Source organism: Vigna unguiculata, chromosome 1 (assembly GCF_004118075.2).
Source record: "Vigna unguiculata cultivar IT97K-499-35 chromosome 1, ASM411807v1, whole genome shotgun sequence".
In the NCBI taxonomy this organism is placed as follows: Eukaryota; Viridiplantae; Streptophyta; class Magnoliopsida; order Fabales; family Fabaceae; genus Vigna; species Vigna unguiculata.
In genome coordinates, this window is record NC_040279.1 from 34,928,546 (window position 1) to 34,951,740 (window position 23,195).

Sequence of the window (23,195 nt, forward strand, 5' to 3'; positions counted from 1 at the left end):
AAAGAAAGCTCGAAGTCTAAACACATTTTTTCCCTCTTTTTACTGTACCCGTACAATTTCTTTATACACCTTCATGAGTAGGAGAATAATCCAAATTTCCCATGTAATTTATTTTTAAATTTTGTATATATAGATTTCATAATTTAAAAATACATTTTCAGGCTTTAGGAAATTTTGATCCAGAATATAAATAAGACGAGTGTCTTCCATAAAAAATATTTCTAGAATTGATACAGTGTATTTCGGAAAGTAAGATCCGATTGATGGGATGTAGGAAGAAATTTTATTGAGTAAAAAAGAAAAAGAAAAAAACTTTTCTAATCACGGTCATTGTTCATATATATAAAGATATTTTGTTTTATTTACTGGTTTCTCTGTTGTCTCTTTTAGCTGACAGACAAGTCCCGGTACATGTATTCCTTTTATCTTTATACCTTTTAATCCTCATGTGATGATTGCACATCATCGCTTCATTAAAAAACATTTATACAATCAACGATAATGATTTTTTCCACAGTGAACACAAATTTTCATTAAATCTGAAACTCGTGACCTTGTTATATAACTAAGTAAAAGGAACAACTAACAAAACCTATTTCTCAATACAAAAAAACGCAATTTAGGTTGGATTTGGATTAAAATCAAAACCATAGACATAGTAAAATAAAAGTTGTCACGAATGGTTGCGTTTAATTTTGCTTCAACCTGTGAATTGAACACGAGAAATGGGCATAGTTATTTGCATGCTCACCCTCTCCCACCTCTCCTTACCCTCTTCACAAGAAACATTATGCATGTTTAGTCTTCACACCAATTAAAGAAAAATCTTAGCCAAACAATGCTTCTTAACGTTAAATATTAGGTTATCTGGTTTTTGCTTCGTGTTGCTGTTCAATTTCGGAAACTGTGGTTTCTTTTTTTTTTTCTTTTAATTCGTTGGTTTCAGATTTATTTATTTTTTTTATATATTTAACAATATAAGGGTCAACGACAATAGAATTCTTAGTATTTATTTAAGAAATGCTGACAAATAGAAAATAGTTTTTTATTTTTATTTTTTAAAGAGATTTCGGTGCCGTTGCGTCAAGGAGTTTAATATAACTGAGTGAATAACACGCTGCTTTTGGCCTTTTATCGATGCCTCACTCGCCGCCACTCTCCCAATTTCTTTTTAAATACAAAAATGGAAAATGTAGAAAAATATATTTTTATCTTTTAAAAATGTTATTATGCGTTTTTTAGAAAGCTTGTGGTGCTTTTTAGTTCGAACAAATTTATAGGTTCATCTCTTTGTGTAGATTGATTTAATTGGACAATTTAACTACTTAAATTGTTAAAAGAAATCATATCTCAAAAAGGAAACTTAGCATCATATTTAAAATAATTAAAAAAAAACGTAATCCCATAAACTAACGTTGTATGAAACAAATAATGTTGCCCATGTTTGCTATATATTTGAACGAAAGAAGCAGACAAAAATAGACATAACATGACGAGAGATGTATAATTTATAATAATCATAGATTCAAAAATTTGAACGATTGTAATGATTTAGTTTAGTTGTATAATATATAAAGAATAATTAAATTGTGTATTAAAAAATATACAGTATTATCTATTAAAATAATTACATGAAGTGTGTATAATTATTCGCTAAAAAAGTAGTATATATGTACAACATTTATTAAAAGGTTTGGGTTGGGATTGGTACTCCAAGTGCTTTTATTAGAAGTTCTTTATCACCACTCAAATTACATGATTTGGAAAACGACATCGTCTCAGTGAGGCCAATTAAAAAAGTGTTCGTGAATTAATGTTTTATTATGGTATGATGTAAAAAATAAACGCTTGTTACATTTAGCAATGTATTTAAAAACTTTTTCTTAAAAGGTCATTACTTCATGTTTGTGTTCTCTTTTGAACGTTGAAGAGATATTGTAATTTGCACAATACCAAATTAAGAAAAATTCCAAACCATATTTATAGCAAAGTTCATCCATAAGCTACTGTGAGTGATCGTACTTCAGTTGGACTGTTTAGAAAAAAATTAATTTTACCATTTTGGGACATTTTTTTTCCCTTTTTATCACAAGCTCCAAATAAAGATGATGAATTTTTCAATTAATCTGCTTAAAAGGTAGAATTTTGCGTAAATTTGTGAAGTTATGGGAAAATTGCAAGCGTTGAAATTAAAAAAAATTGTAAAATTGGAAAAGCGTGTCATCATGGCTTGACCTCTAACTCCCGTTGATGAAATAAATAGGAGGTGGCATGCATAAGAGTTATGACTTATGAACTTCTACTAAATTACCCTTTTGCTCCTATATTAATGTGTTTTTCTTTTTCTTAGTCAATGCCTTTTTACTCTCAATTATTACTATCTTATTACAATTTTTTTTTCGACTTTTATTTTTGACATTCTTTACTACCAGTTAGGAACTGTTTAATTTACAGAATATTACATTTTTAAAAACTTGTATAAAATAATAAAAACAACAAAAAATTAAACTTTAAACAAGAGTAATACAATTAATTTAAATGTGTAAAAGCGTCATCACTATAGTTGATATAATTAAACTAAAGAAGTTTCTTTTAATGGAGTTTATTCAACTAAAAACAATGTGTGTTTATTTTTATTTTTTTTGTATAATACTTTATTTTTTTCATTTGCATATTAATTTTTGACGTACATGGATTAATTATAACATATGAAGATGAAATTAATAAACGACTGTTGTAACACTTTAAACACACGCGAATTAACGTGTTTTTTGAAGTGTGCTACATTGTTTATTCATCAGAGTTGTATAATATTGATTAAATTATAATTTTGATACTGTCACGTTTATACATAATTTGAGCTTGTGTTTTTTTTTATTTTATTTTAGACTCTCTAAGTAAAGCGAACAACTTTAGTTTACACTTTAATTTTAATTTTTTATTAAAATATAAAACTTAAAACCAGGAACAAAAACATTAAATAATAATATATTGTATATATGAGGTCCGTTTCTGACCCAAAACGACACGTTTGAAGCGAATCGAAGTAACAAAACGACACGTGTGGGCTAGAACAGCTGGGTTTCGAGAGAGGGAAGAAAATAAAGAGGTGATTAATAAGTGGATCGGTGAGTTGTTGGTAAGAGGCATAAGAGAGGGGTAAAAGCGGAAATGCGAAAGTTGCATGCAAAAACTCAGATTTTGAGGTTAAAGTGTGAGGACGCTTGGCCTGATATCGCACCCAATTTATTACCAACATTTCAACGTCAGATTCCTCACTCTCTGTCACCAAAACCAAAACTCTCTTCTAATCTCATTCCTCTTTTTCTCTCTTTCTTTCTTTCTTTCTTTCTTCACAAACAAAACACAACCATGTCTTCTGCCTAGACAACAGAAACCACCTGCTTCTGAATTCTGCAGCTAAAGGTTAAGAAACAGCTCCAATGGCTACGGCTGTTACATGGAGTTCAGGGGCATCTTCCTCCACCAAGCTCTTTCTCTTCATGGTGCCTCTCGTGCTTGTTGCAGCGCTGGTTTCTGTTCTGGGTCCTAGCCCTTCTACTTGGTTGTCCACTGCGAAGCCACCGGTGTTATTGTTGAGCTCTGTTACTTCCTCGGCTGGTACTAGTAGTGGCGCTGTGACCACCCCTTCTGAGGTTAAGCAGAGAGAAGAGTTGGTGGTGCTGCCCGTGGATAATCGTGCCGGAGAGAATCTTCTCTCCGATCACGCTCACTTCAATCTCTCCACTACTCCTCCATTTTCTGTTCAGGCCATACAAACACCTCAACATCATGTGAGAGCTTTTTCTTCTTTTATTATCATAATTCCACCCTTAAGTTTGCCATTTTTCTTTCTTTATATGAATGACATTACAGAATTTCGATACAACTCTACTTTCCTCCTACACAATTCAGGCTTCACTGTGATTAATAATTTATCTGAGTATTTGAGTTTTCTTAAAATAAGTAGCAGTGTGGGTTGTGGGAGCTTTTAAGGTGAAATTTTCGTGAAAAATGTCAGATGATTGATACATTTAAGAAGGAAAGAATGTACAGATAGAAAGAAAAGAATGTAACTAAAGCCATTGAGAATGTTACAGACCAGATACCTTAACTTTTATCTTTAATTTTGCAGAAAAGATATAGGAGATTGAATAATACCCAAACGAAGGGGGGGGAGATTTTATCTTGTTGTTATATAATTTGACTGTGTTGTTATTCTAATTCTACTCTTTTTATAGTAAAATTTACAGAATAAGGAGATGCGATACCTCATTTCAAGTTGTAGCAGAGGAAATGAAAACAAACATCGATCTCACATAGCACTACTTGGTGGTTGTTGTTTAAAATGAAATAGTAGAACGAAGATAGATTTGGAACATGAGGAATTGAAAATTGATATTTAACTGAACCTTACTCTTTCGTCTACGCACTGCTACTATATTATAATTATATGTTTGCTTTATTTTCATCTTTTCGAGATAACTTCTGTGTGAAATGAAAGAATTGAAATAATATATCAACTTGGATGTTACTTTGTACTTGTTGCCTTAGTGTTGCGATCCAATGATTTTAAGATCAATAATATATGACTATCATGTCCCTTGATGAGTATCGTAACTTTGTAAATACGCAAAGAAATGCGAATCCCCATCCATGGGGTTTTCACTTTTCAGATACTTTAGTTGGTTTTTTTTCAGTGTGCCATTTCTTTCTACAAGTTGCCCAAATAAATTCGAGTGACAAATATTCGGCTGTGTGTTTATGTTCTAAATTATTTTTTGGATGATTTCCATTTTAGATGGGAATTAGTTCAATTTCCTACACATTGATTCAACCCCTACACTTCACATGTAGCAATGATTACGAAAAGGTTTGAATTTAAGAAACTAGTTTTCCGTTTTAAGACAGGGGAATAGACAAGAAGAGACTTTTAGGCAGAGCATTGTAGCATGATTGAAATTAAAAGGCTATGTATTTGTAAGTTTTAAATAAAGTTGATGACGACCCATTATTTTGTTTACCAGAACAGGGATGAACAAAACGTTACGCAAAATTTGGAAAACGTGAGTTCCGTGAACGAGTCTTATGTTCCAGCAGAGAGGCCAAAACTGCAAAGAAAATTCAGCATCTTAGACAGAACTGAAGCAGGTCTGATAAAAGCTCGAGCTGCAATTAGAGAAGCAAGAAACGGAAACCAAACTCAAGATACAGACTACGTTCCTATTGGACCAATGTACATGAATGCCAATGCATTTCACAGGTAAAAGAAGCAAATAACATTAGGACTTAGGACTTCGTTGGTTTAACGTAAGTAATTTGATTTTTGCATGTTGCAGGAGTTACTTGGAAATGGAGAAACAGCTGAAAGTGTATGTGTACGAGGAAGGGGAAGCTCCAGTTTTTCATAATGGGCCTTGCAAGAGCATATACTCGATGGAGGGGAATTTCATCCATGGGATTGAGATGAATGAGAAATTCCGAACAAGAGATCCTGAGAAAGCACATGTTTTTTTCTTACCTTTTAGTGTAGCAATGTTGGTCCAATTCGTGTATGTACGAGACTCTCATGACTTTGGCCCCATAAAGAAAACTGTCACAGACTACATCAACGTCATCTCAGAAAGATACCCTTATTGGAACAGAAGCCTTGGTGCTGATCATTTCTATCTTGCGTGCCACGATTGGGTAATTAAATTAAACCATCACTGCGTTGTGCTTTCTTTCATATTTTAATGATTATAGAAAATAATTAAGATTAGGAAATTGTTTTTCAGGGGCCAGAGACTTCGCGTTCGGTTCCTAACCTGCGAGATAATTCGATACGTGTGTTGTGCAATGCTAACACTTCTGAGGGATTCAAGCCTTCCAAGGATGTCTCTTTGCCGGAAATTAACCTCCAGAGTGGTTCCATAAACGGTTTGATCGGTGGGCCGTCTGCCTCGAAGCGTCCACTCTTGGCCTTCTTTGCTGGTGGGCTTCACGGCCCAGTTAGGCCCGTTCTTCTTGAACACTGGGAAAACAAGGACGAGGACATGAAGGTTCAGAAGTACCTTCCGAAGGGTGTGTCGTACTATGAGATGCTGAGGAAGAGCAGGTTCTGTCTTTGTCCCAGTGGGTACGAGGTGGCGAGTCCGAGAGTGGTGGAGGCAATCTACACAGGGTGTGTCCCAGTTCTGATTTCGGATCACTATGTTCCTCCTTTCAGTGATGTTTTGAACTGGAAGTCGTTTTCCGTTGAGGTTTCGGTTGAGGAGATTCCGAAATTGAAGGAAATTTTGTTGAGTATATCTCCAAGACAGTATATAAGAATGCAGAGGAGAGTGGTACAAGTTAGGAGGCACTTTGAGGTGCACTCTCCCCCCAAGAGATTCGATGTCTTTCACATGATCCTTCATTCTGTATGGCTTAGAAGATTGAACTTTAGAGTCCACGATCGTCAATCACAACTGTTTTAGTTTCTCTTTGTTGTCCTATGTAACATGCTGTCATTTTTTTTTCCATTGTCAGAAACAAAAATAATATTTCATTTTCCCCATATTCTATGTAAAAAAAGCCAGTTTTCAGAAACAAAAATAATATTTCATTTTCCCCATATTCCATCCAACCCATTCTTAGTATAATTTTATTTGTTGCTTCAGGAACTTTCGTAGCATCTTCCAATCCTAAACAAAAATATTATCACATTAATACTAGCCAAAAACCTATTAACTCCAGTAGAAAGAAAACAAAACAGATAAAGAAACGATCCATTCCCTTGAATACAACATGATAAGACAATTCGATAAATAAAGTGTTAGAATCGAATTTTCACTTAAGAATGTAATAAATAATCCAAGTACGACAATATCTTGGTTCTCATATAATTATTGAGAAAAACCCTTGATAATCACTTTATGAATATAGAAACGATGCAAAATCATTGAACAATGTTCTTAAACCAAAAATCTTTAAATCAATAGATTTATGGGTCTTCATTCTTACATGATGTTCAATTTTTTCATTTTTATTAAATATGGTATTTAGACTTGTTGGAGATCAGAATACTAGCACAAGTACTCGCAACTAAAACAAATAAAGCAAAAAAAAATAAGATGGGAGAGACTTTGGAATGGTTTTCTAAGGAAACACTGGACTCCTTTTATAATATTAAAAGTAAGCCCCAAAGTAAGTTTTCATCTATGTGAGATTTCTCTCACAAAACTCACACTTGAATATCCAGCAATAACATTTTATAATGAAAAGGTAATTTAATAAATCAGAAACAAATATTATACAATGCAGTTGAATTCAAACTTCCAAGTTCAACATAATACAACAGAGTATAATATACATTGTGCAGTACAATTCCAATACTATAGGATATGGAAAATTCTTTCAATATATTCATTCTAGAACATATATTCCGGACACACGCACACACCCATGCACCGAGAGAGAGAAAACGTATATAAATTGTTTCTTCGCTCAAAACTTATTAGCGGTTTTAAAGTTAAATTATTAGTCTTGGAACTGGATAGGATGAAAATCTCATATATGACATAAAAGAAAACTCAAAATCTAATTATATCTCTAAATTTCTCCTCATAAGACATATATATATATATATATATATATATATATATATATATATATATATATATGTATATATATATATATAATAATAATAATAATAATAATAATAATAATTAAAAATATTTTTTTATAAAAAAGAATATTTGAATCATAATATTAGGTTTAAAAGAAGTTATATCAGGTAGTTGTAATTTTAAGAAAAGGTACGTAAGTATATCATTCAAATTTAATTTCGTTAACTGATTTATGCAATAACATAGTATAACTATTTCACACATTGGTTTAAATTATATTATTTATTAAGATATTAAAATTAAATAATAATTATTTAAGTATATTTAAAATATTTGTTGGAAGTCCCACTTCAACTAGAAATAAGGCCAATTCACAATATACAAGTGAGGTGCAAACCTCATCTTATAAACCGGTTTTGTGAGGTTGAGTTAGACTTAAAACCCACTTCTAACATGGTATCAGAGTCAAGTTAGACCTTATCCTAGCCAACTTTCTTGGACATTCTGATCCACCCGATATCGGACTGCTAACGGACCATCCACTAATTTTTTGTCCCACTTATGAGGTGCAAACCTCACATTACAAGCCGATTTTGTGGGATTGAGTTAGGCTTAAAACCCACAATATTAATTATAATTTTAAGATCTTATATAAATTTTCTATAATATAAAGGATAGTAATATAAATAAAAATTAAATTTTGTATAATTTATTTAAATGATATTTAATAATAATGATAATAATGAAATGTTATTTAAATACAAACCAATATTATATTTTATTGCTATTTAATTTGTTATTGTGATTACATCCGATATAAGATCGGATAAGATTATTACCATCTTGAATATTTTGCCATAGACATGCAACAACTTAAGTATATAAAGTTTAGCATACCTAGATTTGTATGTTACAATTAGGATGGCAAAAATATTCGTGTCTGCGGATATCTGCGGATATAATCCGCGACGGATAGTTATTATCCGCGAATATTTATTACCCACGAGTAGCGGGTATTTTAATATCCGCTTATAAACAGGTCAGGTACGGGTATCATACTATTTGTACCCGCAGGTACATGTTACTCGCAAAAAATTAAAATTAAAATTTAATTTATATTTTATTAAGTTAAATTTAATTAAAATTAAAATTAACAGTATATTTTATTATGTCAAATTTAGTTATAATTATAATTTTATTTTATTTATATTTTATTTTTATAATTTTATATTAAAAATTTTATAAAATATTTTTTTTAAAATATTTGCGGGTATCGAGTATCCACGGGTACCCGTAGATTTTAAAAATATCCGTAGATATTTTTTAAACGGATACCCGACGAGTAAACGGATAAGTAGCGGACAAATTTCTTTTTTAGAAATCGAATTGCGGGTAGACACTATCCGTATCCGACCCGATGCCATCCGTAGTTACAATACTTAATGAAACCTGCATATGTGGCTTAAGGTGCTCTACCGCTCCATAATAATAAATAAGTTGTGAAATACAATCCAAATAAATTCCTTAACTTAGATATTTAACTTTACAAAAGATGGTGGAGCAAAATTTAAGAGGAATCTCAGCAAATTAGAAGAATTAGTTTATTTAAAGAATAAATTATATTCAATCAGGACAAAAATTCTCAAAATGAAAAATCAATGTCATTATTAATTTATACAGTTAATGTTACACCTCACCTTAACCAGCCTTAGTTAATTATTATTGTTAATATTTAATATAATCATTAATTTTACTATACTAAAATTAATTAATTAAAAGCAAATAGGCACAAAAAGAGTGGAAAATGGCATGGTCGAGAGAGTCCTCCACGAGTGAAAGAGACGCCACGTTGCTGGACACGTGTCAGATGATTTTGTGATAGATATGGAGGTACGAGACGGTTCGAAAGAATATATACATGCATCACAGGCTACGTGTCATACTTCAATGCCTCCTGTCCATCCACGTGTCGTTCTCCCCTTAACGTTTTGCGCTTCAAAACCATATATATATGTTCGCGCATGGTTGTGCATTCATCACCACTTACACCAGTTCATTCAAACACAACTCAACCAGCTTAACACTCGAAACAACATCGTACAATCAACGCGTAAGATCGATGGCGTCGGGACAGCAATTCAAGGGAGACAGAGCGGAGGCAGCAGCCAAACTGGCCGCCAAAGACATCGGCGATATCAACAGAGCGCAGGAGCGCGACGAGAACTTCGACCTTCACTCGGAGGCCAACTTTAAGCAAGCACGAGCAGAAGCAGCGGCGAAGCTCGCCGCGAAGGATCTGGAGGATGTTAACAGAATGAGGGACAACAGTAGCACCGCATTCAAAGAGCAGCAACGGTACAGCGAGAATAGACCCGGTGTGATAGGTTCCATGTTCAGAGCCGCCAAGGAGGCCGTGGTTGGGAAGCCTCACCCTGAGACCTCGCCAGGGGCTTATGATTCGTGCAGAGAGAGGGTGACGAAGGAGCAGGGTGGGTCGAAGATGGGGGAATATGCAGATTATGCGACTCAGAAGGCGAAGGAAACGAAGGATGCAACGGTGCAGAAGGCGGGGGAGTACACGGACTTTGCGACTCAGAAAGCAAAAGAGAGCAAGGACTATGCTGCGGATAAGGCAAGGGAAGCTAAAGATGCTACGTTGCAGAAAGCTTCGGAGTACAAGGATTATACTGCTGAGAAGGCTAAGGAAGGGAAGGACACTGCAACGGGGAAGCTTGGGGAGTTGAAGGACTCTGCTGCTGATGCTGCTAAAAGAGCTATGGGCTACTTCTCCGGCACCAGAGATGAAACAAAGGTTAACTTCAACTTCCAAGAGTCGTTGTGTTGAGTTATTGAGTTGGTTACTATTTATTCATTGTTTCTTCCTTGAACAGGTGAGTGGAACGGCGGAGGATACGAGGCGGAGAATGGAAGAGGTGAGGGTGCAGGATAAGGACTATGGAACGGGGCACGGAGGAGAGAAATTGGTGATAAAAATGGAGGAGTCGCGGCCGGGAGCGGTGGCGGATGCGATGAAAGCGGCGGAGAGGGCCTTGGGCGGCGAGATGGAGGAAGAAGGGGTCCTTCGTGTGGAGCGTCGTAGGGAGAAAATGTGAAGCTGTGTATGTGTGTGATATGGATGAAGTATAATAATATATAGTAGCAATAATAGTGTGTTTTGTAATAAAGATATTTGAAGTTGTTGTGGTTTCATTCCAATAACAACTCGTCTCCACTTCTGTATAGGATATGCACTCTCTGGTTTCAGAATGTGTGTATGCACACTCGTTTTCGTTTTCAATATATACATTTAAATAAAATGTTTCGATCACTTTTCATTTTAATTTATTCGGGTGTGATTCATTTCTATGTCATATTTACGGATCAACGAGATCTTTCAATTTCAAAGATTTCCAAAATAAATAAGAGTTAATTTTTAGTCTTTTTAAGCTGCATTACTTTTGAATTCAGCTAAAATGTTAATATTTATTTCATAACAGCCTAGAACACACATTTTATTCACATTTCTCTCTTCCTCCTGTTCCTACAAAATAGAGCTTTTAGGCTAACGAGTCAAGCTCACACAAACGGACTCACATTAATAAATTAAAGTTTATTACCAAAAAATATCTTATTAAAATTAACGGGCTAAAAATATCGAACAAGAACTATTCATCAAATTTAATATACTATAGCAAAAGTTAGCATTTTTAATTTGGATAAATTCTTTAAAAGAAAAATAGACATTCATTATTGTATAGTTGCATTTAATAAAACTTAAGCCAACCACAATTCTCGGTCATGAATTGCACCGTTTGGTGTGTTCACGTTCTTTTTTTTCGTTGGTTGAAGCAAAGTATCACGTGCCTGCGGTTCACATCGTTCGGTAACGTGAATGGGAGTGTGCTTTTGATTTTACAACGTAATGGCTCATTAAGAGAGGGATGAATTTGTTGTATTTTATATAATTTTATTATATAAAATCATTATTTATTATTATTATTATTATAGTTTAATATTAATTAATAAATTATATTACTTTTTAATTTTTAGTATAATTATATTGTACGTTATGGATAATAAATAATTATTGAGTTTTTAGGTTAATGGTACTTGATATTATTATATTATTCAATAATTTGTTGAGAGATTCTATCCTTTATAATTAAGATATAAATTTATTAACAAGTTTCGATATTTTTATTATGACGTTAAAATATATCAGATAGGTTAGAATAACCTACCACAAGATAGCATATTTCTCACACACATTTCAAAGATTAAAGGTGATATTCAGATACCAATTTTTCATTTTATGCATTTTGATACGTTTCTGCATTTTATTCTTTATTGTTCTTTTATGATTGATATAATCTAACATAATTTTAAGCATAAGTTAATGAAAATCTGTGAATTACTCATTCTACTTCAAAGCTGAAGCAAACAAGATCAAATCACATACATTTTCTCCTTCTTCAATAATATTATTTATCAGTTGCCTTAACCAATGGTAAATTAGGAAAAGTAGATGATCAATAGAAGTAAAGATTGTTATGTGATCTATAAAAAGGGTTTAATTAATGCTATTTAACTAGTATCACATTGAACTCGATTTGTTTTAGGACAAAATCAAAATTTTAAGTTACTATAATAATAAGTTACGTTGACAACTAAATTTTAACTTTAACTAAATTTTAACAATTTTTTCTTATTTACGATATGAGATAACGAAATTACTTAAAGAATGACACACAAATTGGAAGATAAAATTATCAAAAGTTTTAATTGTTAAAATATTATTTTTCAAAAAAAAAAAAAACACTTTTTATCTCATTCAATGGAACTTTATATCTTAGGCTCGTAAGAAGTGAAACTCATCGATCTATCAATTTCAATTTCAAAAGGACGTTATTAACTGCTGTCTTAACTTCAATGGTAAATGTAAGTAAATTCTTTTGGTTCCAGTAAAGACATGATTATTTTCTACTCTAGTATTAGTGTGATGAATTAATGAATCACATTCAATATTTTAAGACTAAACATATATTCTTTTATAAGATTATAACCACTCAAGACCTAGTTCAACTAACTAAGTTAAACCTTTAAATTAAGACTAAACACAATTTTAATAGAAAATATTTGATAAAAAAATAGCTAAATATTATGATTACCGATTAAAAATTATAGTTTAAGTTAATAAAAATAATTTAATAACTTTTATATTCTTAAAGAAATATATCTATTAAAATTTATATAAGATAAACCTTTACCGTATATATAATCCACGTCCTTTCATAAAGAAGAGAAGATGTTGATAGTTAAATATTCTTTTTGCTACAAATGATTACAAGTGCAATGATTAGAAAGTTTGGCATTGCACTCAACATACTATTTCATCTCTGTAACAATTATATTGTTTAAACAAAGCTCATACCGTGTATGTTTTGTGTACTTTTGTTGATCAATTATTAAACGAGACAGTTCCATTAGTAAAAATTATTAACATTTTTAAGAAAAAAAAATTAGCGAAAGAGCAATGATGTCATGTGTGGCTACTCTGGTGTTGTGTAGTTTTGGTGGAGAACACCCTAAGACGCAAGCCACAACGTGATTATCTAATATCTATATATGTATATACATCTATCGATCTCTTTCAAGGTTGTTATTTTTTGGTTTCCCAAAATCTTTGCATTGGCCGCCACCAATGTCCACGAAACTCGTCGTTATCTACCTCCTATTTTCTTTCTCTGCCGTCGCGCTTCTCTTTGCGCTGTTCCTCGCCGGAACCTACGACTTCAAACATTATGCGTCATTGTCTCCTCCCTCTCTCAATCATGGATCCGAAAACGATAAAGTTTGGCCTGTATGTCACACCTTCATCTCTTCTCTGTCACGCTAAAAAAGACTGATGCTTTCTTTGTTGGGGGTGCAGGAATTGAAGGTGGGGTGGAGAGTTGCGTTGGCCACGGTTATCGGGTTTCTGGGATCAGCTTTTGGAACCGTTGGAGGGATAGGTGGGGGAGGCATTTTCGTTCCCATGCTCACTCTGATTGTGGGGTTTGATACCAAGTCTGCTGCTGCTCTCTCTAAATGTAATAACTTTTTTCGCTCTCTCGTTTATTCTTTCACGTTGTCACATGTGAGAACTAACTTGTCGTCACAGTCTTAGGCTTTTTGGTTCTTGTTTTGTGACCGAGTGTGATATTGTTGACTTGTTTGTTTTCAGGTATGATAATGGGGGCGTCAACAGCTTCTGTTTGGTATAACCTGAGAGTGCCTCACCCAACCAAAGAGGTGCCTATAATAGACTATGATCTGGGACTTATTTTTCAGCCCATGCTCATGCTTGGTATAACTGTTGGTGTAGCGCTCAGTGTTGTCTTCCCCTACTGGCTCATCACTGTCCTTATCATTATTCTCTTCGTTGGTCTCTCTCTCTCTCTCTCTCATGTCATTCATTTTAGCAGAAAAGTTTACTTATAAAACAAACCATGCTTTGGATGAATCAGTTCTTCGTTGGTCTCTTCTGAAAAATGGTGGAAAATGTTCTTTTACCTTTTCACAGGTACCTCTTCAAGGTCTTTCTTTAAGGGAACTCAGATGTGGAGGGAAGAGACTCTTATCAAGGTAAAGTTTCACCACTTGAGAGATCGCGGTTCTTCAACGGAATCATTTAACAGAGGCAAACTCATTAAGTCTATCTCCCTATTGTTTGTGTTTTGTAATTGCAGAAGGAAATGGCCAGACAAAAAGCAACTTTCGTTAGTTCTCACGGTGAACGTAAGTAAAGATTGATTATATACTTTGGTTTCCACTTTATTTGGGATTTACTAGGAGCCATTTTTTTACCGTGTAGTAATTCATTCATTTTCAAATTAATCAGTACATAAAAGTTATAAAATTTTAAAATAAGAAATAGTTTTTCTGTCAAGGGTGTCCTGTCTATATAGCTTCTTAAAATGAAGATATTTCATTTTGTGCGCAGTTCTAATTGATACAGAATATGAGCAGTTGATTCCTAAAGAAGAGAAGTCACCAATGGTATGCAAAAGTCACAGTTTTTCATTGAGTCATAGTAGGTGATGAGGAGAAACCTGACTTTTTTTTGTTCTCTCCCATGAACAACACCTCAGCAAATTTTTTGTTTCAATCTCAAGTGGAAAAGGATTTTGGTACTAATGGTCGTTTGGGTTTCTTTCCTACTACTTCAAGTGATCAAGGCAAGTCCCCCTCTCTCCAATTCGCATCACAAATCTGTTCACTTATTATTTCTTTGTTTTAAGTCTATTTGTTGTGGATCTGCAGAATACTGTAGAGGTCTGCAGTGAATGGTATTGGGTGCTTTTCAGCTTACAGGTACAATGGGAGCATCAATTACACGAGCACAACTTGTTACTTAACTTTCTATGCAGTGGGGTCAAATCAAACGTATTGACATGCACCTTTCTTCTTTCTGTTTCAGTTTCCTATTGCACTTTTGGTATTTGGCTATGAAGCAGCGAAGTTGTACAGGGATCATAAAGAGAGAATGAGCACAGGAAACATGGAATCCATCTGTGAGGCATCAATTGAATGGACTGTTCTGCACATTTTATTTTGTGCACTGTGTGGCATTCTAGGAGGCACTGTGGGAGGCCTACTTGGTTCTGGAGGTGGATTCATTTTGGGCCCTCTGCTCATCGAGATTGGTGTCATCCCTCAGGTAAGTTGCATATGCAAGAGACGGTTTGATTGACAATAATGTTGAAACAACTTAACTTCCAAGGACATATTTCTGTTCATCTTACAGGTTGCTAGTGCAACAGCAACATTTGTGATGATGTTTTCATCATCTTTGTCTGTGGTGGAATTCTACCTTCTCAAGAGGTTCCCCATTCCTTATGGTAATTGTCATAATATTTTGAAGCTTACATCTCTTTGCAATCTCTCTTGCCTTTAAACTTTCACTCCCTACCATTTAAGAGTTGATGAAGTGACAGGTTCATGTGGAAATTAGCAGGCAAAGATGGTTACATGTTGTGGTCCACCATATGCTATGTTTACTATCCATTTTTCACTCGGCTTCCTTTTCAAAAAGGCTTCTTTTTAACTAGAGCTTGAACACATACTAAAATAATACCCTATAGTGAAAATGATCTGATCTGCTCTATGCTTCTATTCTTAATGTATTGTCACATTTCTTTTGTAGCGTTATACCTCACTGCAGTGTCTGTTCTGGCTGGCTTTTGGGGACAGTATTTTGTAAGAAAATTGATGGAAATTCTCAAGAGAGCCTCAATCATTGTATTCATCCTCTCAGGGGTCATTTTTGCTAGCGCTCTCACCATGGGTAAATCTATTCAAATTCAAAGGCATTTGCTGATTTATATATAAGGTTTTGTGCAATGTTCAACTATAATAGTTGACCCTTTTCCTTTCAGGCGTGGTAGGTATTGACAAGAGCGTTAAAATGATCCAAGAGCATGAGTTCATGGGTTTTTTAGACTTCTGCAGCAGTCAGTGATTCATGTAGTGTACATCAGGTGGCAAACGAAGACAACATTGTTGGAGTCTGTAAAAAATGGTTGGAAATTCATTCATGAATGTTGTTCAATGTCTGGTCATTCCTCTTCAAGTATCAAATAATGGTAGCTTGCCCTCCCTTGTGTTTCACACTGTTTGTAGTTGAATGTTAGCTACTGGCTAACACTCTCTCATTGCAGTGCAACATTTGTTTGATATGTATATTTTTTTAAGTTTCTTTTGAGCCTCCATTCAGTTCTAGACTCGGTATGGAAAAAGCTTGTACATTCAGGGTAAGACAACAACTTTCAGGAATCTTGGTCAATGTTTGGTTGACCATCGGAAGTTCCTTTCCTCTGTGTAATAAATAAGGCTTGATGGTTCTTCCCTTTGAGAAAATCAGTTTGTGGTTGAGTTATGTTATGCGACTGACTGATGGCAAAACATATGAAGGATTTTTTATTTCTTTAGCATCGGATCTTCACATGTCCATCGGTTGGTTTAAGGTTGAAAGGTTTGCTTCTGAAGGAGTAGTTCCGAGAATTTGTCTCTATAATTGTATAACTAAAGTTATTATATGATTGCTGTAAAATTAAATCGATTGAAAACAATTTATCAAAAAACAATTATTATCTTGATTTTGTACTTTTTTTAAAAGGTTACTTTACCGCGCTGTGTGATGTAGGTGAACTTGACTTGAGGTTAATACTGTTTGATTTTTTGTAATTTTCTTAAAAAGGTACAGTTAGATTCATTATTTAGCCCATTGAATCATAATCCAATAAGAAGACATATATACTTGACTAAACTTAATTGAACTAGGACATTTGGAGTCAAAACTGTTTCTAAAAGAAAATTTAAGTATTTTTAAAATCTTAAAATGATCAATCTTGTAATGAAGTGTTTAAGCTTCAATTTTACTTTTATTATTATAAAAAAGTCAAGTAGGAATGATTTAATTACTGGACTGTCATGCTATATAAATATGAAAAAAAAATATTAAAAGCATCATTATAAGTTATAACCCATGCATAATAATTAGTAATACAAAGGTTAATTTAGTGTTATTTAATTTAATTTAATTTATTTAGATTCGATTAAATTGAATCAGGTTAAACATTCATAATATCTAAATCTAACAACATATCGGTAAATTAGTTTTTAAAGTTATTAATAAAGTTAATTAAGATTATCTTTTAAGGTTAAAGTTTTTTTATTTTAATTGTATTTCTAATCACCAATAATATGTTTAAATCAAGTTTTTTTACTCATCAAAACTTAATAGATGAAAATGATGTGCTTCTGCACGCAATTGTCCTGATGATTCTAAACCCTACCAATTATTCAGCCATTCAGTGGTACAATTTTGTATGCATGGTATTTGGACTTTTGCTTTTAAATAAAAAAATTAATCAGATTTCAATCTAATGAAAATCTTTTGGGGAGAAGTTTGTTCTGTTCAGTCTCTTTCATTAATTGTTTTGTTTTATTTTCTAATTTATTTATTTATTTATTATCTGCGTCCGTTTTCTTACCTTTCATATGGGCTCATTGGCGTAGCCCAATTGCTAAAATAAAGATTCATTAGGACTAGGCTGTTTACTTTGGGCCCAAATACTTTACATTGGGCCCAGGAATGCATTTATATGGTTTTATATTCGGGGTATAGAGAGAATCAGGGAGAATTAGGTTTTAGGGTTTACACTGAGCAGCCACACCTGAAGCAGCAGCCATGGTCCTCAAGTGCGTTTTCATGACTCTTTCTTCTTCTTCTTGTTCCTTTAACTCCTTTCGTAGGATCTCATAGCAATTACTTTCTTCTAAAAGTCTTGTGTTCGGATGCATACACTTGTCTGTACTCTAAAATAGTTGTTTGTTTTAGTTAATCTCGTTTTTTCTTTTTTTTTTTCCAGTTTCTTAGGTTTACTTTTTCCACTCTCAATTTGTTTCACTGGTTTTGAATCTGTTTTCGTTGTATAAGTATGTGATTGTTCTTTCGTTGGAAAGCATATTGTGCGGAATAATTTTCGATGAGCTGATGCTTCTTTAATCTTTGTTTCTGTTTGAGCTCTTATGATATTTAGAGACATCAATAGGTTTTAAAAACATGTTGGAGAATGTGTTCCTTTTTTGAAGCAGCTTTTGTAAAAAGTTCAGACGCATAATTCTTGTAGATTGTTGAACATAGTTTCAGCTAACTACTCAGTGTCTTACCCGTTATATTTGAACTATGGATAATTATTTTTCATAGGTGACCATGAGTTACTAATATTTTGTATTCCTGTATCAGAACTGAACTGTGCAGATTCAGTGGTGCCAAGATTTACCCAGGAAAAGGCATTAGATTTGTTCGTGGTGATTCTCAGGTGACATATGATGTCTCGTTGAATTTAGGGTCGATTTTTCACATTATTTCAATCTGGTTAATGTGACTTAAAGGTTATTAGTTGTGACGGTTTTTGTTTGTTGTTTGTTATGATTTTGAAAAGTGGGTATTTGTTTGTGGAATCTTCAGGTTTTCCTCTTTGCCAATTCCAAATGCAAGAGGTATTTCCACAACCGCTTGAAGCCATCAAAGCTTACCTGGACTGCAATGTACAGGAAGCAACACAAGAAGGTATTTATTCAATTTAAATTTCTGAAATATGCAACAGTTAATCAATATAGAGATCCTGAAATTTTTAAATAAGAATTTCCCTTGGCATTGATGAGCCGGTTTAGGAATGAAGATGTTGGTTTTTTTACTGAATTTGATTATCTGATTTTGCCTAGTGCATAGTTATTCTAATTTAACATGTAAACAGATTACTGTGCTAAGCATTCCTCAATTGTTGCGTGCATTTGATTCAATTACTTGTGTGAATGGAATGTGTAGGACATTGCTCAAGAAGCTGTGAAGAAGAGGAGACGCGCTGCCAAGAAGCCTTACTCTAGGTCCATTGTTGGTGCCACTTTGGAAGTTATCCAGAAGAAGAGAACTGAAAAGCCAGAAGTTAGAGACGCAGCTAGGGAAGCTGCCCTTCGGTGTGTTTTTGTTAATTTCTGCCTCTTCATTCCGTTAGATGTGTGCATAAATCACATTCTTAGTCATTTATTTTCTGATCATCTATTTAATTACACTTTACTCTCTGTGCACCTCTCACTGCAGTTCTGTCTCAGAACCTTGCATTTTAACATTTCTTTTACTTTTAAATGTGGATTGCACATGTGTCTGAATCTTGGATGTTGTGGTGCAGTGAAATTAAGGAGAGGATCAAAAAGACAAAGGATGAGAAGAAGGCTAAGAAAGCCGAAGTTGCAGCTAAGTCACAAAAAGCAGGAGGTAAAGGCAATGTTTCCAAGGGTGCCATGCCTAAAGGTCCCAAACTCGGTGGTGGAGGCGGAAAGCGCTGAGCTTTTAAGTTTTGTTCCTATTTTTGCTACAATTTAAATAGTGTTGTTTTCAAACTTCTGTACTGATATTTAATTTGCATCATTAATCTTTTATTTTACTGTTTAATTAAACCTTTGTTTGGAGCTTCAGAAAGTACCTAGTTATTTAATGCATTCCCCTTTCGCCTTATTCACGTTAGTCGTCCTTTAACTAGCTGTTTTTGTTGGATCGTGTTTTTGTGTCTGTACTTGGCTACTTATCTTTTGCACTTATGTTCTTTATTTGAAGCTTCCAATCGATTTCACTGCGCATAGTGCCTGATTTGCGTTGTATGCGCCTAATTTTGATTCGAAGCAACTGTTATCTTTTTAAACACGCACAGTGCCTACATCTTTGTTATTCAACGGTGACCTATTGCTCGCAATACGTTTGTCTTTCATGTAGCATTTTTCTTCAACAATGGACAATTCTTCTGCTATTGGTTATGACGGGCTTATGCTTTTACCAAAGAAAACTCCTATTCATACTATCTAGTTTTGTCTTCGTTTTGGTAAGCTAAGATCTTTGGTCAAATTGAAGATGTTACTGGGTATGTTTTAAAGTATATGCTTAAAAAGTTGTTGAAAATAGTTAAATTGATACATTGCAATGAAATCCTGATATGGGTACAGAAAACTCCTATTTCATCTTTGGTCGATAATCTCTTTTCTGTATGGCTAGTTTGTATCGTCACTGAGTTTAAGTTCTTACATTAAATAGAAATAAGAAAGTAGAGCATTGTATAAAAATAAATATCCATAAATTTATTATTTTTAAAGTTTTGGATTTAAGAGTAATGTTAATGTCTTATATGGTTGGACTAAGGTTTTATTAGTGTTATATCTTCTCAATAAAACTTCCTTTATTGACCTGTAAGTGTGTATACATTCTTTTAATTTTTAAGATTGTCACCCTTAACTAACTAGAAGTTCAATTTTAAAATCTTTTGGTAATAAGGGATAGATTTAGAACCTTTTAACCAGGGTTTGACATGGAAATTGAATAGAATTCTACTTAAATTTCCTAATTGTTTTTTTTGACGGGCTATCCTGGTAATGCCAGACTATAATTTCCAGATTGTCTTTTTATGCATTCCATGTATATATAGAACGAGTTTGTCTCTTTTATTTGTCTCTTTGAACATGACGGCAAGGATTTCATGGGTTTATCTCTGCATTATTGTTCTGACAATAAGTAGAAAGAATTTAGGGTTGAATTTGAGAGGCGAAAATAAAAGGAATTTAGACTCATTTACTTTGTCATCTGATTTTATAAGGTTTGAAAATGCCATACATTTTGCAAATATTAATTGGTCTTAGATGAAAATATATATAAAATTCTTTTACATAAGTTATGGATGAAGTTTCAATTCAAAATTATAAAAGAACTTTAAAGATTATAATTATAAAATACTGAATCAAGAATTTTGTATTTGTAATAATTATAAAATAAGTGGAACAAAAGATAAAAGATACACACCTCTATATCCTGTACATTCATTTTAAACCTCCCTAATATTTTGGTTAGATTAGTATAATTATGAATTAAATTTATATTTAAATCAATATGTTAACTGTAACGCATTCAAACACTACATAACCATTAATAGGTTTTAGAAACTTCAATAATCATCATTAACCTTATGATAATATGAAAAATATGATTATTAATATATTTATAAATGTTCTAGTCAGAGCACATTCCCTTAACTTCTCAACCCCTTATTTCCTCTTCAAGTCTCCTTAATTGACAGTTACTGGTCTTTTAATAATTTTGTAACATTCTTGCATAATCCTTGGTATGGTCTCCTTCGGCTTAAGTGTGAAATAGGGCTTAAGATTACTTAACCATCAGGTCTAACGGCCCAAACAGTACTAAGCCCACCACCACAATACATGTGGACCAAAAATCTCATTGATTAAGTTGAAATAGTTTATTAAATAATTCAATTTTTTAAGGGTCTCAACTGAGACATTTATGATATGAGAGCAGTATGTGAGAATTACTAGACCTGATACAACTTTAAAGTGAGTAAACTTGATGGAGGCATATGGTGTCCTCAATTAACTTTTAATACCATCACACTTTAAACTAGTACAATATTTCGATTAAATTACTACAATTATTAGTTAAAGTATAAAATTGGTGTTTGTACTGTATGTCTATTAATATTCTTATTATAATAATAATAATAATACTAATAACTTAGATTATAATAATAATACAGAAAAATAATATTTCCAACTAGTAGATCATTTTAATAAAGATTGGACGAATGGTTCTATTAAATTATAAATACTTGAATTATTATGACAATCGTAATAATAATAATTAGGTTTAATTATTCGGATGGTACCCACTTTAGTAGGAGTGTGTCAATTTGGTACCCGCCGAAAAAAAGTGTCAATTGCGTCCCCATTTTTGAAAAAGTGCATCAATCAGGTCCCTTTCAGAAAAAAATAATTAACGCCGTTAACGGCAGGCCACGTGTCACTCTCACATTTTTTTAATTTTTTTTTTATTTTTTATTTTAATTTTTTTTAATTTTTTTTTGTAAAAAAATTTTGTTGCCACGTGTCAAGTCCCTATTTTGACACGTGGCAATGTCAGTGCCACGTGCCAGGATAATGCCACGTGTGACAACTGTCATTGTACTTATTTCAATTTAGTACCCATATGTACTTGATTGTTTCAATTTAGTACCCACTTTTGTCTTTTTGGTTCAATTTTGTCCCAATTTTTTTTAATAATTGAAGTATATTTTTTAATTCATTTTTCTATAAGATTAATACTAATTAAGTATAATTATTTTTACAAAATTAAGTACTTATATTTATCTTAAAATTTAGTGGTCAAAGAATACATTGACAAGATATGGGTTAATAATATACAATAACATAATATGCTAAAAAGTTATTTTTAATAAAAAAATATTAGTATAACATTTATACAAATAATAGATTTGGTCTTGAATTCGACAGAAACAATATTGTTTTACTTTGAAAAAAAAAAGTAGATGATTATATTGTTCTATTAGTATAACATTTTTTGTACAACTAAATTTTAATATAAATATCATAGTACTTAATGTTGTAAAAATATTTATGCTTAATTACTTTTAATCTTATAAAAAATTGACTTAAAAAATCTTCAATTATTTAAAAACATTGGGATAAAATTGAACTAAAGGCACAAAAGTGGGGACTAAATTGAAACAATCAGGTACATATGGATACTAAATTGGAATTAGTACAATGACAGTTGTCACACGTGGCATTATCCTGCCACATGGCACTGACATTGCCACGTGTCAAAACATGGATTTGACACGTGGCAACAAAAATTTTTTACAAAAAACATTAAAAAAAAAATTAAAAAAAATTAAAAAAATTAAAAAAACGTGAGAGTGACACGTGGCTTGCCGTTAACGGCGTTAATTATTTTTTTCTGAAAGGGACCTGATTGATGCACTTTTTCAAAAGTGGGGACGCAATTGGCACTTTTTTTTCGACAGGTACCAAATTAACACACTCCTACCAAAGTGGGTACCATACGAGTAATTAAACCTAATAATTAATATTATTATTATTATTATTATCTTTCATTTTATTTTCTTACTATTATGTGTATTAATATTTTTGTAGCAACAAAATTAACAATATAATAATAATTGTAATTCATTATTAGAATTTTTT

General features: G+C 32.8%; 4 protein-coding genes across 4 annotated transcripts; all 4 read left to right on the forward strand.

Annotated features, from left to right (window-relative positions):
• Window positions 1-3,231: 3,231 nt before the first annotated feature.
• On the forward strand, window positions 3,232-6,538 carry LOC114177394 (probable glycosyltransferase At5g03795). Its single transcript, XM_028062720.1, has 4 exons — window positions 3,232-3,794; window positions 5,028-5,263; window positions 5,340-5,688; window positions 5,778-6,538. The coding sequence occupies exons 1-4, from the start codon at window positions 3,444-3,446 to the stop codon at window positions 6,456-6,458; spliced, it is 1,617 nt and encodes a 538-aa protein (XP_027918521.1). The 5' UTR covers window positions 3,232-3,443; the 3' UTR covers window positions 6,459-6,538.
• Window positions 6,539-9,610: 3,072 nt separating this feature from the next.
• Window positions 9,611-10,931, forward strand: LOC114177331 (late embryogenesis abundant protein At3g53040-like). The gene is made up of 2 exons (XM_028062626.1): window positions 9,611-10,401; window positions 10,481-10,931. Exons 1-2 carry the CDS (start codon window positions 9,709-9,711, stop codon window positions 10,700-10,702), a joined length of 915 nt encoding a protein of 304 aa, XP_027918427.1. The 5' UTR covers window positions 9,611-9,708; the 3' UTR covers window positions 10,703-10,931.
• Window positions 10,932-13,201: 2,270 nt separating this feature from the next.
• Window positions 13,202-16,656, forward strand: LOC114195288 (sulfite exporter TauE/SafE family protein 4-like). The gene is made up of 12 exons (XM_028085711.1): window positions 13,202-13,449; window positions 13,519-13,678; window positions 13,813-14,013; window positions 14,152-14,213; window positions 14,318-14,366; window positions 14,572-14,627; window positions 14,720-14,806; window positions 14,892-14,942; window positions 15,049-15,288; window positions 15,376-15,469; window positions 15,775-15,915; window positions 16,007-16,656. The coding sequence occupies exons 1-12, from the start codon at window positions 13,291-13,293 to the stop codon at window positions 16,087-16,089; spliced, it is 1,383 nt and encodes a 460-aa protein (XP_027941512.1). The 5' UTR covers window positions 13,202-13,290; the 3' UTR covers window positions 16,090-16,656.
• A 1,031-nt stretch (window positions 16,657-17,687) lies between these two features.
• LOC114194793 (60S ribosomal protein L24) lies at window positions 17,688-19,654 on the forward strand. Its single transcript, XM_028085222.1, has 5 exons — window positions 17,688-17,831; window positions 18,379-18,454; window positions 18,604-18,705; window positions 18,964-19,112; window positions 19,325-19,654. The coding sequence occupies exons 1-5, from the start codon at window positions 17,821-17,823 to the stop codon at window positions 19,479-19,481; spliced, it is 495 nt and encodes a 164-aa protein (XP_027941023.1). The 5' UTR covers window positions 17,688-17,820; the 3' UTR covers window positions 19,482-19,654.
• Window positions 19,655-23,195: the final 3,541 nt, after the last annotated feature.

Coding starts and splice junctions, on each gene's coding strand:
- LOC114177394 (XM_028062720.1), top strand. CDS start 3,444: ATGGCTACGGCTGTTACATGGAGTTCAGGGGCATCTTCCTCCACCAAG. Junction 3,795..5,027: donor TACAAACACCTCAACATCAT/GTGAGAGCTTTT, acceptor TTTGTTTACCAG/AACAGGGATGAACAAAACGT. Junction 5,264..5,339: donor AATGCCAATGCATTTCACAG/GTAAAAGAAGCA, acceptor TGCATGTTGCAG/GAGTTACTTGGAAATGGAGA.
- LOC114177331 (XM_028062626.1), top strand. CDS start 9,709: ATGGCGTCGGGACAGCAATTCAAGGGAGACAGAGCGGAGGCAGCAGCC. Junction 10,402..10,480: donor GCACCAGAGATGAAACAAAG/GTTAACTTCAAC, acceptor TTCCTTGAACAG/GTGAGTGGAACGGCGGAGGA.
- LOC114195288 (XM_028085711.1), top strand. CDS start 13,291: ATGTCCACGAAACTCGTCGTTATCTACCTCCTATTTTCTTTCTCTGCC. Junction 14,014..14,151: donor TATCATTATTCTCTTCGTTG/GTCTCTCTCTCT, acceptor ACCTTTTCACAG/GTACCTCTTCAAGGTCTTTC. Junction 15,289..15,375: donor AGATTGGTGTCATCCCTCAG/GTAAGTTGCATA, acceptor TTCATCTTACAG/GTTGCTAGTGCAACAGCAAC.
- LOC114194793 (XM_028085222.1), top strand. Junction 18,455..18,603: donor TTGTTCGTGGTGATTCTCAG/GTGACATATGAT, acceptor TGGAATCTTCAG/GTTTTCCTCTTTGCCAATTC. Junction 19,113..19,324: donor GCTAGGGAAGCTGCCCTTCG/GTGTGTTTTTGT, acceptor GTTGTGGTGCAG/TGAAATTAAGGAGAGGATCA.